We start from the raw sequence: 19,684 nt of genomic DNA, 5'->3' as shown, positions 1-19,684 counted from the left end.
CATCCATTCTGCCTGGCAGGGTTGAGGTCGTAACACAATTAGAGCCAGGCGAGTAGAGGAGCAGGAGAGTCAGGCATGACAGGACAGGGCCTGACAAAAAAGAGATCTCCAAAATAAACCTGGCCACCCCTCTGCAGCCTGGAAAGATGAGCTCAGTAACTCAGAGCACATGAGTTCACATACTTCACATGCTTATCTGATCCCTTTGTTGCTCACTTTGGAACATACAGTAAGACTCCAGTGGGCTTGCTATTCTATACAAAACATCTGTCATGGATTTTAACTTAGACATCTCCAAGAATAAGCTGCAATACCAAAATTTCCATATACAAATATTAAGTCCTTAATTTGGCCTAACTCACTGCAGGAGGAACACAAAGCACAGACCTGCAATGGCACGAGCCTTAGACTGTAATCACAACAAAGGTGAAGGTGAAAGGGATACCTTGGTAATTTGAATAATTTTTCTTCCTTCTTCTTCACCAAGCACCATTCACATACTTATCACACTATGGGCAAGTCACAAAACAAGTACATTAGTACTTTGAACAGCACAAGCACTACAACTGTTGCACAAGAGTCCATTTTTTGTCTCAAGAAAGGTCTAAAAAAAGAAATTTCTGTGGTCTCAGACATGTCTTGAACTCAAGACTGGCTCAAATAATGTATACAAAATCAACAAATTTATTCTAAAAAAAATAACAATAGACTAGCCACGTTTTCTGAATTTAATGTATTATGCTGCACTAAGGTAATATGATTGGATTACATCATTTTTTATTATTTATTATTTGGCTTGTCTAAGCAATTACAGACCATGTTCTTGTGCTGGTCTTGCACTTGACTCAGACTCAGAAAAAGTGGTCTTAGGTAGTGTATGTGGTCTAAGGTGCTATAGCAAGACAATTAACAACATTTTTTTTTTTTTTTTTTTTACCTTTAGTACACCAAAGAAACACACCCAAATTCAAAGTGTCAAGTTATCCCTTTAACAACGTGTACCGTGTGCAAAAGCAAGGCCACAAGACAAACAAAACATTGTAGCATATATATAAAACAATGATGCTCTTATACACTCACCAATACAATGTAGGCCAATGTACAGCAACACACCAACTTAGTCTCGCTATTTATACCACTGAAGCACTTTCCACAAACACTGGAGCGTTGTAGGGCTGTGACAGCACCGTTGTCACTTTCATCAGTTCCCATCTGGGGGAAACTTCCAGCTTGTGAGCAAGGCTGTATGCAGAAGTGGATGTTGTTTTGAAGTGGACCTTCCAACTCCACTTCCCCACAGAGAGCTTATACATATTTTAATGTAATGTTGATGTTGCTGATGACTGCAGTGTCCGTGATGAATGAGGCAGTCAACAGTAGCATTTATATGCAGGCACTTAGTCCACAAGGCAAGTGTGTTACCATTACCAACACAGACAAACATTAGCAAGTTTGACAGCAAAATATAAAATAAAATTATGTGGCAAATAGTCTTCCTGCCCGCCCCCCCCACCCCCACCCCCACAAACCAACCCCCTCCATTCCCACACACATCCACTGCACCATACACACACACTCAAAGATCACACACACACACACACACACACACACACACACACACACACACACACACACACACACACACGCAAACCTCCCTGACTTCCCTTTCTTCAGCACACAGTAAACATATAAGCAAGGTATTTGACTTGGTCCTCTGTGGCAAGAGATAACTGTTTTCTCAGTGTGTGGGTTTTTTGGGTTTTTTTTGTTTTTAATATAGCTTTGGAAGTGTTCACACAGCACAGCAGGACTGGGTTTTCATTAAATCCCCCTTCATAATTTTATCCACAATCTTAGGAGGCACCTCTCTTTAATGTCGCATTATGTGCCCTGTTTTCCACTGTGCATTAATGTTCCTACATGTACTGACTGGCCTAAAGACAAAAGATGTGTGATGCTGCGTTTCCTTAGTAACTGTCTCTTCTGAGTTGTGCTTACATCCATCTCTCTCAGCAGGTTCCCATGGTGCTGACTGTAGTGTAACTGAACTTGGACATGGACGCTCCTGTTGCCATAACATCCTCCTCGTTGTCCCGTAGCCCTAGGCGACGGCGGCGGCAAGGTGCAGCACAGCAAGAGAAAGTGGCAAGCAGCGCTTTGCGGAAGCGTGTGTTCATGAAGCAGTAAATAATCGGGTTGACACACGCAGAGGTGTAGCTCAACAGATGGATGAAAGAGATGGGCGCCCCTGAGAGGGCGTGCATGGCAGAGATGTCGTCAAAAGCCCGCCAGGTGTTGGCGCAGTAGAGCGGCATCCAGCACAGGAAGAAAAGGACGACGATCACAACCAGCATGCGGATCACTCGCTTCTTGGCCTCCAGTTTGGCCTCAGATGTGTTAGTACGAGGCCGCTCCGCCTTGGGCGCCCCGCTTGAGGTGGCTAGAGTGGACATCTCCATTGAGTTGGGCCGTGGGACCATGTGAACATAGCAACCGTCGCCGTCATCACTGCCACTAGACACAGTGGAGGTCAGGCCATTCTTCACTCCTGTAAAGGACAGCAGGACAAAGTTCACCTCTGAAAAAAAAAAGCTTTATGACTTTGGATGAGCATTTCTCCAATACAACATTTATTTGACTGGGGAATGGTGTTGGGGTCATTTGCTAAATTTCTAAAAACCTGAGGTAAACAAATAAGACAAAAGACCAAAGCTCTGTGATGACGCACACACAAGCATGCTTACAACAGACATACACATACCCACACAGCAACACACTCACACATACACACACACACACACACATGTCCCAGTGGTGAAAGGACTTTATTGTCCCCTCACCCCTGGTTTGTTCTCTTCCGTTTCTGAAAATTGCAACCGGTTAAAGTCTCACAGGAAATCATTTTGAGTGAATCATGGCCCTTAAAAAGCAGCTGCTGTTCACCTTAATGGGCAGAGCAGTGACTCAGCTAAACAGGACATTATTGCTGACCAACCCTGGGCTACAAAATGTTATACATTTTAAAGCAGGATGTTTTAAAAGTGCGGATCATTTTCGATATCCTTTCATTTTTGATTCTATTTTTCTATTCTATTTTTCACCCTCCCTAGCTGTTTTTTGGATCACCTGACACCCCTTCCCCCTCCCCATGAGACCAAACAGATGGTGATGTCCAGGCCCACAGCTGCCAGCCAATTCCATCCTCTAATGGAACATCAGCAAACACACTCCATGCTGCTATATCATCCCAGACTCACTCTTCCATGCCCACAAAAGGTTATGGTACACTTAACCTGCATACATTAGAGTAACAGTAGTACTAATTAAATCTATGTGAATTTAATGGAAACCGTTATTCACATGTACCAGGAGAAAGTTCATAAAACCTGTGAGCTGAATTCAAATTCTGATATTAGAGGCTTGTGGGCCTCACGTGGTGGTGCACTGACAGACTCTGAAAAACACAATTTGATTTAACAATCTAATTACAATGCAATCAGGGCACATAAAAAAGACATAATGGGAAGTTTATGAAACATAAATGAACTCACTTCTATACTGTACCTAAACCATGAGCCAATACACAACTTAATGCATATTTGTATCTGCAGGCATGCGCGCAAATTTAGGGGGAGTCAGGGGGGACAAGTCTTCCCTAGTATTTATAAATTATAATATATATTACTTTGGCACCCCTCTTGACCCCCTTGACCCCCCACTAAATGTGTCCCCCCCAATGTCTGAGGGAAATTTGCGCCGCTGTCTGCAGGTATTGTAAAACTGAGTTCACCAAAAGTTAGGACCACCTTCTGATATAAAGCTTTATCCCCTTTTGCAAAATCTAAATCTCATTTGTCTCATGTTCAAAAATTCCTCTTTAACCTGTCTGTTCTTTTTCATTTATCTCTTCCCGTCTTTGACTGAAGTGCAGTTATTAATCAATAAGAGATCATTGCTCTCCACAGGGAGTGTAATATGTTGCTAATATTTTCAGTGCACATGGCCTCACCAGTTGAATCTTTCTTCTGGCCCATCTCAAACTGGATGCCTCTGTAAAGCTCCCTGGAGATGAGTCCATAGGCAACAATCATCACCGCTCCCGGGATCACAAACAGCACCAGCAGCAGAAGAATGTACCTAAAAGAGACAAACAAGAGAGGCACCGTGGTAAATTTCTCAGTATTTATTCCAAATGTAGGCTACCTGTTTAATGATTTCCTCTAGGACTGATGTTCACAGAAATAGATTAGCAGCTGATTTTACTAAGCTTTTCTCTGAATCTACTGTGAAAAGACTGGCGTTTATCTAGGCTTATTTGAGGCTCCATTGTCAAAATGAAAGTGGTAAATTCATGAGAGAAAACTCCTGTCACAAATTTATGAGAAAAAAAACTCACAAAAATATTTTTTCTTATACTATAAGCTTTAGTAACAAGGAAATACTTGTGATTTTAGCCCAGAATTGCAGTATTATCATAAGCATCCAGAGATACTGTGACTTGAACCCATTCAGAAGAAAACAACACAGTGATGCCGATTGCAATGTATAACTTGAGGTCATCAACTGCAGGCGTGATACACGGCAAGCGTCAGCGTCTGCAGTGTGTGGTTGATCCAACTTTACAAAGTGAAGCAATGTGGTTCTTTGGCCCAAAAATTATAAGAAAAAGTATTTTTCCAAGTTTTCCGAGCATGTTGCTAATGCCCAACAGATGAACACTGAGGGTGATAACACTCCAGGTCCAAACATGGAATTAAATGTGTGCAGCATACCTCATTATAAGGTAACACAGAGTATGACTCTCTCTCTCTGACAGTCCTCAGACATAAACATAGTTTATGTAAAGTTCATTGGCTTTCAAATGCCATACATCCAGGAGGTAAGCACCGTGGCACTAAAAAGTTTTTAGGGATGATTAATTTTGATAGGAGAGTCCATTTGACTGCACTTTCGAGTTGCATGTGAAGCTGTACACTGGGTTAACCCTGTCGATCTTATTGATTGTGCCAAAGTGAGGAAAAAGCAAGCATCTATTACCCTTTAACTTTACAACACTAGTGAACTGCTTTGTTGTCTTCACCAAGCACCTCATACTTTCAGTGGATCTAGAATCACATTGTCTTCGTCGTGTTGATCACAGCAGTTAAACAGTGTTGGCTTTGGGTTGTTAAACACACACTGATAACCACTCACCAGGTCTGCTCTGCCTTGGCACGGGGCCACTTGTGGCGACACTGGTGAGCAGTGGTGTTGTCAGGCCGCTGATAAGACTCTAGGTGACTGATAACTGGATATGGGATCATGATGATGAAGGCCAGCACCCATGTAGCGGCAATCACCCGGTAGGCATGAGACCGGGTCTGCCACACCCGTGACTTCAGAGGGTTACAGATGGCACTGTAGCGCTCAATCGCTATGGCAACCAGGCTAAATGTAGAAATGCTGACTGATATGCCTGCAAGAGAAGAAAACAGAGATCAAAAGTGCATAAGCATAGATAGTGCGGGTCTGTTATCAGTTATCTTTTGTTTGAAAAATCAAATCTTATGAGCTCCTCGGTGTTAAAAACTCAAGAGTTTTTAAGCCTAGCAAAAAGTAATAAAAAAATATATGCACAAGTATTATCTGCATCTAATATCTGGAAACAAAACAGCAAGCAAAATGTGTTGCTTGGTGAAGGTGTGATTCCATATTTTGCTGCTGTCTGACATGAATGTGATGCATGGCGGAGAGGAGGAGATGGTTATCAAGGTCTTGCGGTGGAGGAAATCACGTTGGCCTGGGCCAACAATGTGATCTCCCATCTCCCTCCTGACAGGGGAAATTACTCTTTACCTCTCTGATCCACATTCACTGCTAGAATATAAGACAAACATGCAGGGCTGTGTGTCTGCGTGTGTGTATATGTCTGTATGTGTGTGTGTGTGCGCGTGTGTGTGTGTGTAAGGGAACAGGGGAGAGTATGAGGGACCAGCGATGCGCCACCCTGTCTGGACCTCTGGGACCAGCTGGAGAGCACCGCCAGCTGAAGCAAAGAGCAATCAACCAAGAGTTGCCCGCCTGTCCACTTTCCCACAATGCATCCTAATGACGGCTCTCCCTGCTGCCCGGGCTTTTCTGTGGAACTTATGTAGTTTTACTTAATCTACTTTTTCTATTCAACTCTCAAGCAGATTTTTTCTTTCTTTCTTTCTTTTTCATTCTGGCTGGTGTCCCTGCACAGTTTTCCTATTGTTGCTATAATCTCATTTCCCTATCATTCAGCATCCATCTCATCTTGGCCACTCCATTGTTATTCTCCCCATCTCTGACTCCAGTGATTCCCTATTTATTTACCTCCCACCCCCCACCCCCCATTTTCATGCTCTCTACGTTTTCAATCTTATTCCCTGCGATCTCTTCATCAGTGAGTGAAGGATCTCATTTTTAAGAGCAAGGGAGCTTGAAAATCTTTCATGAGATCCGAGTTGCCAACAAATCTAGGGATCATTTTTCCAAACCTATAGTTCTCTCTTTTTTTTTTTTTTTTAAATTCTACCTTGCCTTGTGCATCCTGGCAGGGAGATGTAAAGTTTTCATCATTCGGAAGGTGACTGTTGCTCTTAAAAGTGACAGATGGTACAAAATAAACACAAATTATGGCTCGTTTTAGAGGATAGTAGTTTATTTAAGTCCATGGTTGATAATAGAGATAAGCTACTGACTGATGATGAATTTCAGTTGTTTACATTTCATGAGTGTGTGGATATCTGAATCCAGCCATAATATTTAATCGAGAGGACGATACTTTACCTCCTGTTTTTCTTCTCTTTTCCTGCCCTCTGACCTTCTTTTATCACCCTTCAACCCCCTTCCCCTTCATCTTCATCACCACCACATAACCTCCCCATCCTCTTCTGCACCACCCCTCCCTCTCTCACCCATGAGGTAGGCCACGATCTTGCACATGGCAGCTCCAAAGATGAAGTCCTTGAGGATGCTGGGGATGAGGGTGAAGGGCATGCAGAAGACAGCCATCATCAGGTCGCTAACAGCCAGCGACAGCAGGAAGGTGTTGGTGACGGTACGCATGCGCTTGTTGACCGTCAGCACCACGATGATCAGCAGGTTGCCAAACACACTCAGGGAGAAGATGAGCGAGTAGAGCAGGATCCGCAGTGTCGGGTCCTCATCTGGTGCAGGACAGAGGAAAAGACGGGGACAGAGGGGATGTTACAGTGGAAAGGGAAGGAGAAATTCACATTAAAGAAAACATTACCACCCACTGCTGTTGTAAACAATACACAGATTTAGTGCAACTGATGTTTTGTGTCAAACCAATATGCGATGTGTGGGCTTCCAATTTGGCATAAGGGAAGGAGAAACAACAGTGACAACTACTAAAAGCCTCGCGTTCCACATGCCTTACCTTCTAACAGCACATGCTGCTGGCCACGCCTACCCGGATGAGAAAATAAAGTTACCTTTTTGTCACTTTCCATTCACAATTTTACCGTCTCTGCTACTGGTGCAAATAATTTATTCAACAAGAGAAACAGTAAACATATCTTTTCCATGGAATCCTGTGCCAGTCTGAAAATGACATCACCTTGTTTTGATTAGTCATAGTATCACCCCATACTAAAGCTATATAGTGTTTGAAAATGCTGAAACACACTGGTATAGATGTATCACGGTCTTATGGTTCATCAAAATTAGCAGTGTCTGAGATATCACAGAACACAGATAAAAACTGAACACAATCAGAATAACTTTAAAAATGTATTAAGGCAAAATCCAGCAATTAAACAACTATTGTGAGCTGGATCATTTCCTTAAGCTTCGTGAAAAACAGAATAACATGCGTCAGAGATATTGTGTGTGACCTGCAGACAAATTAAACAAATGCTTAAGCGCTCCCATTTAGACTAATCAGTGCAATTCTGGAAATGCCAAAATGGAGCAATGACAGACAAAATTCTTCAAGCTCTTGTCAAAATGTTATGTGTGATGAGCAGACAGGTGGGATCAGGCTGCTCCTCTGTCCCTCCTTTGACTTCATCATGAGGGAAAAACAATCAAATGAACCCTGTAAGACTTAAGGTCTGTGGCAATAACTGAACAAGAGAACTCTATTAAATCCCCCAAAGTCAGTGATTTTATTGAAATGACTGTCGTCACAGGGTTGTTAGGCAAAAAGTCAGTTCTTTGCATGCAACTCAAATTGACTGTTTGGTCCAATTGGAATTGTACTACTGGCCTCCCATTCATTTATTCTGCAAGTACTAAATCATAGCATGCTTATTATTGTGCTAATGCTGTGCTTGCAGAAGCCCTTTTAGGATGTCTCTGTGACTAGATTGAAAACAAGGGTTTCTATTTATGGATCCAATGTTGTGGCCCATTATAAGCCTCTTGTAGAGCACCTGGAAGAGGGTGATTTAGGGAGAGGATTTGTTAACAGCTCCTTGTCCTGATGAACAGATTCATCAGCACTGTTTTAAATTATGATCAATACTATCACTTTGTCTGTATTGATCCTAACAGCCGGGAGCTGACAGCGCTTGGTATAACCACATAATCTATTATAGAGCCTTTGTATGTTTGTTTGCTTGTGTGTGTGAGTGTGAGTGTGTATGTGTGTGTGTGTGTGTGTGTCCTACGTTTCTGCCTTCCTTGCATTCATGTGGGAGGAAGTCTATTCATGATTCAAATGTATCTTATTGGTCATATTAGGACAGCTCAATAATGAAAAGCTTCAGTGGTTTCTTCAAACATTCAATTATTTTTCGTGCATGACACATCACTGACTTACATTGCCTGTGGTCTAATGTAAGCCATGAACAGCAGTAACATTTGGAGACATTTCCATCATTTCTGCCTGGTAATTGGAAGTTAACGTGAATATCACTCCCTGATTAGCTCCTGTTATCTAAACTCCAGCTCTGAAATATGCTGGACTCTCCCCCAGGAAAGGGTTTTATTTGTTGCCAGTGGAGCCGCTCCTAGCCCTGCATCATTATGACATCATAATATTAGATGCTCACTTCTCTAGATTTGCTGATCTTCCACATTATAGATGACAGGGGGGATTCACATTCCAAAATACTGAATGGCATGTCATAAGCCATTATACATTTGATTTGAGTGATTTCTCAAATTGAGTGGTTTTCAGTTTAAGCCGCTGCCATCTCATCATGTCGACAAACTATCAACCCTAATAGTCTGGTTTGTCTCTGTCTCTAGCAAATACATGGACTTCCAAGTTTAGTTTATCAAGTTGAATGTGATGTAAAACAGGATGAAATGCAGTCCCTCTTTTAAGATGCCTCTTATCTAGTCTTTAAAGGACCATACTGGTGTTTTTGCATGTTAAGCATATTTCCTACACTGTATGTATAGCTTACATTAGCAATCCATGCCTTTGATTTTAGATGTCTGAATATTTCCTTGACTTCCCTGTTTTCAAAATTTAAATGCCCGAGTCTTAAACTTATGCACTTCTTCAGCTAACAGTCATCCCCACGGTTTGAAGTAATGGACACTTTTAGATTGTAAAATAACTTAGTTCAGGGAGCATTTTCCAGCAAAGACATACATCCTGTTGAGCATTTCTGATTGCAACAGGGAGGAATGGTGCATTCATGTTCTATCTACAAATCAGAAAAACAAATCTCCTGCTTGGTAGTTCATAATGCCCATGTCGCTTGAGTTCTGGATATGACTCCATAACTAAACAGTCCATGACTGATGTCTTTAGACTTTTCAAATTAGTTGACACACAACTTTAAAGCAACTTTGACAAAAATGAGCTTGAACAGGATATCCACTGTGATGGATTAATAGCTGCCTGAAAGGTTGGAGATATATTAAAACACCTAAAAAAGTATGGTATGCTTTGTACAATGAATGGTAGTAATGTACGGTATATGTGAATTATGCTGAATAGCTAGAACATGCAAATATATAACTGATATAAAAAGGCAACTGAAGGGGTGCACAGAATGAACTTGTGGCAGCTAGCATCTTGAAATGGCTTGCAGCCCAAAGCTTGAGCTCTCAGCCACTGGGGGCTTCGCAGGATCGTAACCTGAAAAAATCATGTTTACTGCCCTCTGTTAACATCACCTCGCACCCTGCTGAGGGACAACACCCTGAGCACACCTCTGAACAGGCTGCCTGTTGCCTCTGTGCCCTGCGGATTAGAGACACCCATGTGCGGCACATCAAGTCAGCAGAAATGCATCACGCACAGAGATAAATACAGTTTTTCTTCATGTAGTTGTACATATGCAAGCAAACACACACAGGCTTATATCCCCTGCACATATTTTTTTGTTCTCAAATAAACAGTCACATTAAATGTTTTTGGAAAGGATCTATTTTTTTTTTTTTTTTTTGACCATGAGCAAAATGATTTTTCTCTCTCTGTCACTTTATCTTTTCCCCTGTCACTCACTCACTTCCTTCTCTATGACACTGCAGCATATTTTCATCCCGGACTTCTCTCCTTCTCCTTTTCCATCTCAGGCATTTTCTGTGGTTTGCCTTCCTTGCTGGTTTTTCTATCTCTCTATTCCCTTTCCTTCCGTTCTCAACTAAAACTGGAAAGCTTTAAACAACATTAACAAAGCTGCAGGCCAGCCACAGCCACAACCCTGGCACTGGGGTGAGCTGAATGAAATGATTGAAAAATTAATCCTCAATCCAGTTGAAGACATTTCCAAGCCATACGACTCATTTCCTATGGCATTTTCTATCACTTACTTCAAAATGCCTAAGCAGAACAGCTCTATGTTTTGTGTCACAGTATGGAAGGAGGTTTGTTGTTAGCCCATAGGCCATCAAAATGTTTTATTGTTAAAGAGTCAGAGGGTAATTGCAGTGTCATTAATTCATATCTTAGAGTTTACCAGTCATTTAAAGTTATTTTTTTATGGACCATTAAGGCCACACATAATTGACTCATAACATCAAAAATGGTTTTATAGACCACAGAATGTAATATCCATCTTTCTATCGCTCCTCTTTTGGTCTGTGTCACTCCTGTACACAAAAATCCAGAAGCTGTAACTGATTCCATCCTCCCCTGATTCACACTGACATAATCCATCTGGGATGTAGCTTTGTGGACTGTGCCCAGCCCGTCCGCCGATTTAATCTGAGCTGCATCGATCTGTTTGGCGGGGGCTCTAAGTTCAGGATGAGCTATAACAATCTGAATCCATACTGCTACTCAAAAGCTCACAACAAGTTTACGCTGAATTTCAAAAGGAGGATTTGGCTTCTCCAAATCCATATGGGCAGGTGTGTGGTTCTGATATTAGAGTTCATGCACTTGATTGGTTTTATTCAGTGCCTCCAGAATTCAGCCTCTCTGAAACGGCCAGTGATGGATTCAAGATCAGCTTGGTCAGTCAGTCACTGAGTCAGTAAATAAGTCATTCTCTCTCTCTCTCTCTCTCTCTCTCTCTCTCTCTGCCCCCTACACACATACGTATGTTTTCTTGCCAGACAATGACGCATGTTGACAGACATCATGGTTTCCTCATTAAAATGTGCTAGAAAATGGCAGCACCTGTTTAATTGGATGCATGCATGCACATGCATGTGCATGTGGACACACATGCATAAATGTGCATAGTCAGGCATGGAGACAGTTGATTGACAAGAGACAGGGAACCGACACCAAACAACCTTCTCCTTAGCCCTGCTCTCCCTTTTTATTTCTGGCAGTCTGTCCTTCTCATTTTCTCTCCACCTCTAATTCCTTCCCTGCTTAATGAAATATGTTGCACCAGTTTCAGCCTAATCGAAGCCAATTAGCTTTCCTGTGTGCTTGCTGGCTGTGCAGGGAACAGCGATAACTCCCCGAGCACATTTACCAGCTCTTTCAGGCCTGCATTTACAATAGCTGCTCCTGCAAACCATGTTGAGAGCAGAGGCAATCTTCTTAATCACCTTCCTTACCAATGATGGACCAGCCTCTCATGGCCAACACATGGCAAAGATAAAGGTTTCTGCTGGGTGTTTTGATAAACTATAATGCTTCTGTGGTCCTCTACGCCACAGATTCAGAGGGCAGATTCATTGTGATACAGGAGCATACAACATTCAACAAGACTGTTTACTTCCTGGAATAATAGTGTTGGCATGCAGCCTAGGTTTGCAGGAATGTTTCACATCTGATAAAGTGGTAGTGTGAGTAACAGAGACGCTCAAACAGCTAGGACTGCAGTCTCTCAGCGGTGTTTTACAATGCCATGCTGTACTATGACCATAATGTGCTTTATCATCTTCTGCATAACCCTCCATTGAGGTTTATGCAGAGACTGTCAATTCTTGTTGCTGAAAACATATTAATACTAGTATCATGACATGGCAATACCAGTCTTGCATCCTTAAATAAGAAGTATGGAGACTCACAAAAGTGTTCATGCCCTAAGAAGAGTAAAAACACATAAGAAAAAATTCTTGACTCAGGCTTTCATAGTTCATGCATCAAAGGGTTAAAGAGATAAAATAGTTTGGGTTGTGAGCATTTTGGAGAAGCCTGTTCAAGTGGAGCTCGGAGAAAGAGAGACACCACGGCAGCGTGTCCTTACTTTGACATCATTATTTAGTACTGGAGTAAACACGCTGGCACTCAGAGGTGTACACATACAGGATGTCTGCTTCATTAGAAACACTGTGACACGTGCATGCATGAGTGAGAGAAAGAGGAAAGAGGGACACAGTGCACACTATTTACACAATATAGTTCCAAGTCAAATGTGCAAACTCCATTAAAACTTTTTTACCTTCTGCTGACTTTCATGCTTGTTAAAAGTCAAGCATTTCGTATTGCTATTTAACCAGCTTACTGAGTGTTGAATGTTAATGTCCTCTGAACTGGTCATTGGTAGAAAAAACATTACGCCCTTGAAAAGTAAAAGAAATGGGGTGAAATGGGGTGAATTTTAACTGCGAGTGCAAGTCATTATCAGATTTGCTGTGACATGAGCTGAATGAATAATGAGGTTGGGTGACAAGCTATGAATATTTTAGGTTTCATCTGTTTTTTTTTTTCCTGGCATAAATCGGAAAATATATTGCTTATATATTGCTCTCTTTCTAAAATACACAATCTACGATAATGTCCATCCCAGTTGGCCCTGTTACGACCCTGGCTCGTGGGCCGCAACATAAAGTGGAGACTGACGTCAGATTAGACACAAGTTTATTTCAATAAATAATATAAATTAAAATCTGGGGAGCAGTTCGAATACACAACAGTTTGTGGTGAGTGTGCAGCTCCCCTCAGGAGGCAGTTTCCCTGCCTTTTATCCACTCCTCCTTCTCAGGTGCGGACAATTAAGCCAATTTAGCCCAGGCACCACCCAAGACTCTTGCACTGCACTGCAGAGCCAATGGTTGTGCAGAGGGGCATAACACCTCCCTCCTCAAAAGGGTTCCTCCAGGAGCCCTAAAATTTTAAAACAAAGCTCCTCTGCAGTCTTGTCCCCTCTAATTCACTCAAAGAAAAACAGACAGAGGAAGCAACTACAAACTGAACTAAATGCTCTCACCAAAATAGTTCAGTTAGACTTGCCCAAACAAAGATGTCATGGCATATGAACACATGAGGATCAAATACACCAATTCCTTCACCTGAACACACAACAGCAACAGGTGACCCACACAAAGTGGAGCACAACAGCCATAAACCAAAAGGATTACACCAAGTTACTACACATCAGACTACAAGTAGCAACAATTAATCCTAAACAAAAGTTTGCTGTTGTCACCACAACACAAATGGTCACATGCCACCAGATACTGGATCCATGAATCAGTGAAACACACAGGTGACCACTCAAATGGAAAGCCACACCCACACACAACGATCACAACTAGTGTGGCTTACTACCACACACACACAATGTTGCTGCCTTCACCTAGCTAGCAACATCCACAAGTGATCCACAAAAGTAGGCTGACTTCTGCACACTACTAAAAGGTCACAGACTCACCTCAATATATTCATCTCTAGGCACCTATAAGTGCTGATCTACATGCACACAATGGGCATGTCTACACAAACTGCAACACTCAAACACCACATGCTAGCTCACCCCAAATGTACAGCATTTGAACACAAGACCATCAGTAGCAAATGGTCTCCAAAAAAAAACTCCAAGCTCATGCTACACCTGAAGGGCTCTGCATAAACCTGTCTTCCCAAAAAGAACAGCTACTGAAAATTCCAACACACAGCAGAGCTCACAAACACACTGCTCTAAACAAACTCAGCAGACACTCAAGAGCAGCACTGGTTTTAGCCTGTTGAGCAACTCTCAGCCTACCATGTGATAAAAAAACTAACTCTACCTACTTAGTCTTCAGTGGTTACCAGGCTCGAGGCAGCTTTAAACGCTGAACTCGTGAGCAGGCAGCAGACCAGGGATATCCAGTGCCCAACTCCGAAGCGTACCCCCACCCGGGATAGCCACTAAACATAATAAACTAAAACAACAAAGCAAAATAACAAACAAGTGCTCCGATGGAAAGGCAGCACAGCTACCCAGCTGCAGCACTCTAACTAAAGAGAGTTTGCTCAACCATATAGTGAACCTTAATTTGCCGTCCACAAAACTGACGTCCAGTCTCCAGAAAAAGATATCCACGATCCCGGACGAGCCCCCACATGTTACGACCCTGGCTCGTGGGCCGCAACATAAAGTGGAGACTGACGTCAGATTAGACACAAGTTTATTTCAATAAATAATATAAATTAAAATCTGGGGAGCAGTTCGAATACACAACAGTTTGTGGTGAGTGTGCAGCTCCCCTCAGGAGGCAGTTTCCCTGCCTTTTATCCACTCCTCCTTCTCAGGTGCGGACAATTAAGCCAATTTAGCCCAGGCACCACCCAAGACTCTTGCACTGCACTGCAGAGCCAATGGTTGTGCAGAGGGGCATAACAGCCCTAGTGTCACTATCACTATCGTGGAAAAGGCAGCTCTGCTCTTGTCTGAGTGATGTGGTAAATGTCAGAGCTAGTGGCTAATCCAGCATGGTAAATGTCATATGAGGCTTCACTAAGCCAAAGTGCTGCCCAGCACAGTTGATGGAGCCACAGACAGACACCTCTATCTGTTGAGCACCGAACTGCAACACAAAGCACATGCTATGGGCTCTAGGGTGCTACTAGTCTGAATATTCAAGAGTACAAAAAACAAAATCTCAGTTTCTTTGGCACAATGCAGGCATGTATTAGCCAACAGTAAAAAAAAAAAAAAAAAAAAAAAAAATAGAGCTTTCTTGGAGTATTGTGTGGTAAGAAGGTGCGAATGATTGAGATGGGGAGGAAGCACACAAATGAGAGTAGCAGGGTGTGGAAACAGACAGTGGGAGGGAGAGAAATAGAAAGCAGAGTTGTTATTTTGCTTTGTTTTTCGTCTATAAATGTCTTACGTCGAGAATGAACAGCCTTGTGAAAAAGGGAGGTGACGAGGTGCCATGCAGGTCCTGCCAACGACTGACAGCTGGCTGCGTATTGTGGCATTTCATCATATCCAACACTAATCACCACCTACTGCTGAATGGGGAGTGGGAAGCATAATGATTTTTAATGATTCTATCAATATATAGCCAGTCAATTCACATTTTTCTGTGTCAGAATCCAGTCTCTGGGCCAGGTCAGGCCAGAGATTCTCATCAACAATGCAGGCACAGGGGGAAAAACTCCTTGTATGTCTTATCCACCTCTGGCAAGCCTCAACTGTAATATCTAAACAAGATGTAAAGGTTTTGGTCACAGGCCTTCCACCACCACACTGAAATAACTCCTCTATTGGGTTTAGGAACAGAGAACACGCAGGGAGAAAAATGTTGCTGAATCTTTTCGTGAATGAGTCATGAACCAGAGCAGATTGGTGGAAACTGGCACTGTCCCTGATGACAGCGTACAGTAGTATGGCTGCTCTGGTTGTGCTGGCTCCCTGTGGTCCAGTTGATAAGCAGGATCTCCACAGATCATGGAGGAGGGAAGGCACATCCATCCTGAGATTCTGAATAGTGTTCGAAAAGTTTGGACTCGCTCGCAAGCCAGCCAAAAGAAATGCCCAACGAACACAAAGTGGAAAACAGGTGTTGTCAAGGCAGGTGGGAGGTTGAGTACAATGGGAACAGCAGCTGCACAGGGTTGGATTTGTTCATTCCTGTCTTTCAGGGTGCGTGCACAGTCCAGCTAGAAGATACTATTAGAGGGCTAAATATAGAGTGACACACGGCGATGGAAAGCCTAAGTCACACAGCAAGAAAATGTGTGAGTGAGATTTGAGAGGGTGCGAAAGAATAACTCAATAAAATGGTGCAAAAAATGGTTTTAAGCTTCCAAAGTTTCATAACTCTGTTGGAGCAATCCTCACCACAAGCACAGGAGTCTCATATTCTGCACCTGTCATTTATGTTCTCCATCACATCACTATGGGCTTTGGTACTGGGTTATACTTTGCATTGTACTGGTTTCAGTCCTGTCAAAACTATGGCTCAGTATAATAGTCACTGGCTGCTCTGAATTCATTGCTCATCATCGGTAGATAACAGGGGTGGCAAATGAAAGTGACAATGATCGAAATGAGAAATCATTCAGAATCATCAGTGTGTGTGTGTGTGTGTACAGTCAAGAATCTCTTATCATATATAGAGGATCTGATCTCAATGGCATATAATGAAGGCGCTCAATCTGCTCTCTCATTCACACACCCACACACACACACTCACACACACACAAGTGCACACACACACACATACAAACTATAAACATATGGAAACAGTGACAAACAACCATTAAGGGATGAAGGTGGACCAAAATAGAAAGTGTTGATTGATAAAGTAGCAGCTGGGAGAGAGGAACAAGAGTGAGAGCGATACGCAGAGGTAACCACGTTAATCTGGTGGCAGAGCATCTTGTTCGGAAGCTGTTTGTAAAATATAAAATGAACTCATGAAAGCAAGGACACACACAAGCCCGTGGCACAGTCCAGCGAGGAAGCCAGCTGTCCAGTCCGTGGATAAAACCACCGTGTGGTCGGGGTTTAATTCCTGACTGAGACACTTTCAGTGCTCATGTCATCCCTCTTTGTGAGTAATCGTATCCGTTTTCCCCTCCTAAAATAAAGGGGAAATACTATAACCTGACTGCAGCTCTGTTTTGAAAAGGAGAGGCTGGCAGCTCACAGTATTACTACATGCTCCAAAAAATTACTACAGCCCTCAGTTATGTACACAGATTGAAAAGTATAATTTATTTACGGCAGCATGTTTCACCAAATGATCCATACAAAATGATCCACTATAGATTATGATCAACTAACTACATTGGTCAGTTACTTAATTTATTTGTTCCTTTTAAACATAAAGAAAGATTTGCATAATTGCAATACTGAACAAATTTGACTTTCAGATGTAAAGTATAGTGCAGGGAAAACTATTAAACTCAGTTTGCCAATCATATTATTTGCAGAATAAGAGTATATTCCCCATCTTTTTAGCCTGATTAACTAAATTCAAAGTAAAAGCCTTAGGTTTGACGTTTGACAGATATAAGCCATAAGAGCACTTTTCTTATGTTGCATTTGCTATTTTGAGGATATAACAGATTTGTTTCCCTTGTGGTGACTACAAGACAGCGGGTAGGCTAATTTTCCATTTCTACACTAAATATTAAGAAAAAAACACTGAAATATTAAGAGTCATTGCTGTGTCCGCTCACCTCTGTGTTTCACAGCTTGTGGCGTGAAGAGTGTGGACGCGTTACTGCAGGTGGTGTTGGGCTCCAAACTCCCGTGGCCGGTGCCGTTTTGTAGCGCATCACTCTGCGCTCCGACGCATTCAGAGGACCCGGACGTTTCATTCAGCGCATAAAAATCCATCTTGTTCTTTATCTAAATCTTACAAAAAGTTAAAAATGCACATTATATAAATGGTCGCTTAAGCCCCTGAAGTGGGAAAGTAACCGCAGACTGCATCCATAGTCTTTCACAGTTTATCTACTCTGAGGACGAGGCATGACATAGAATATTCGCAGGTTTCCACTGAAAAAACATATATATGTTTTTTTTTTTTTCTCTGGTTTTTGGTCCGTTTGACTCGATAGATGTGTGTGTTGCGGAGTGGTCAGTGCCGCATCGCACGCGCTGCACAATGATTCCTGCGCATCAGCAGGACAGAGGAGCGCGCCGCGCTGCGCGTTTGCCAGGGAACCGTGTGGAGTGAGCGCGGCGCGCTGGGGAGAGGTAATCCCATACTGCTGAAGGGGTGAGGGAGGGGTGTGTGGGTATGAGGCGGGCAGATGCAGGAGCGGAGCCGTCGGTCATTGGTCTGTTTGCGGGGCCATGTGAGTGTTGTTTGGGTAAAGTAAGGTAAGATAAGGCTTGTTGTCAAAGTAGTAACGCTCTACGCTGATCTTATGATTATCCATTACACAGTTTAAGGAACCATTTCCAGTTATAATCTTGGTGTTGCTGAGTGGAATTTCCTTGTATTTCCATTCTATCAGTGAAACGATGACAAAACGTTAAAATTGACATCATTTGGCTGAAATGACCCTTCATAAGGAGAGGTAGACCTTTTCTTGGGAGAGGGGCACTGATTTTTTCTTTAATTGTTTAATTGGATACCTATTGTTTTTTGCTACTTGGATAGCAACTATTCTTCTTGGAGTCCACACATTTAAAAAAAAAAAAAATGCAACAAAAGACCAATCCATCACATACAATACAAAACAATAGAGCCCACATACCCCTAACCCAAAGCCCATATTCCCCCAATCACCCTCTCAACATCTTGCAGATCACCCTATACCCACCCAGAACCCTCTCAACATCAAACAAGAGTCACCAAAGCAATAATAAATACACTAACAAAAACAGGGAAAACACAATAAAATAAAGGAAATGAGAAAAGAGAAATAAAAAGAAAGCAAATAGGAACAAAAACATGACTTACTAACTGCAACTCCATTTCTGCACGAAGTAAGCTAATGTAACAAAAAAAACCTAACTTGGGTTATTAACAAGGTTACTTTTAAGAAATAGTCACAATTGCTGGCCAATCACTGAACCTTCCTTGGTATATTTAAGTGCACATTTGATCTTGTAACTCTTGCCACTACAATGAGAGTTTAATTGCCAGAAATTTGAAAGTCAGCATCACATCCTGCAGGGCAATATCCAAACCCAAGGTAGGAGATTAGGAAATGATTTGGTTTTATAGTTTGTTAAATTGCCCAAATATCTGTTAGTCATCCGTAATCACTACCCTGGAAAATCTGTTCTATTTATGGTGGTTAAATGATTTTAGTTGAAGGGGTGCAGGGTGGGAAACAAATCAACATCATACTTAATAAAGTTATGACACTTGTGGGTGTTAGGCGCACACCTCGGTGCCGCCCTCAGGTGGTGCATGAGTGGATCTCCTCTGCTTGAAGGGCGGGTAAGGGCTTAACATGACGACACACAGCTCCCTGTTAATGAAGCAACTTTTGGGTAGTGAGTCTCCTTGTGTACTTTATATTCATGTCACATTCTTTTGAGTGTCAATGTCTTAACCTTCAAGTTTCTGTGCATAAGCCTTCTGCTGGTGGGAATCATTATCTTGGACAAGTTGTCTGAACAAGCTATGCTGAAAACCTTGCATGGTGAAACTTTAAAAACCGCAT

The 19,684-nt window shown here is 42.3% G+C and overlaps 1 protein-coding gene across 1 annotated transcript; it reads right to left on the bottom strand.

The window, feature by feature from the left end:
• Positions 1–1,851: 1,851 nt before the first annotated feature.
• On the bottom strand, positions 1,852–17,897 carry cckbrb (cholecystokinin B receptor b). The gene is made up of 5 exons (XM_030080934.1): positions 17,738–17,897; positions 6,921–7,172; positions 5,194–5,455; positions 4,010–4,137; positions 1,852–2,548 (listed from the first exon to the last, which is right to left on the bottom strand). Exons 1-5 carry the CDS (start codon positions 17,895–17,897, stop codon positions 2,010–2,012), a joined length of 1,341 nt encoding a protein of 446 aa, XP_029936794.1. The 3' UTR covers positions 1,852–2,009.
• Between the last annotated feature and the right edge of the window lie 1,787 nt (positions 17,898–19,684).

Source organism: Myripristis murdjan, chromosome 21 (assembly GCF_902150065.1).
Source record: "Myripristis murdjan chromosome 21, fMyrMur1.1, whole genome shotgun sequence".
Taxonomy (NCBI): domain Eukaryota; kingdom Metazoa; phylum Chordata; class Actinopteri; order Holocentriformes; family Holocentridae; genus Myripristis; species Myripristis murdjan.
This window is presented reverse-complemented; position numbering and strand designations above follow the sequence as displayed.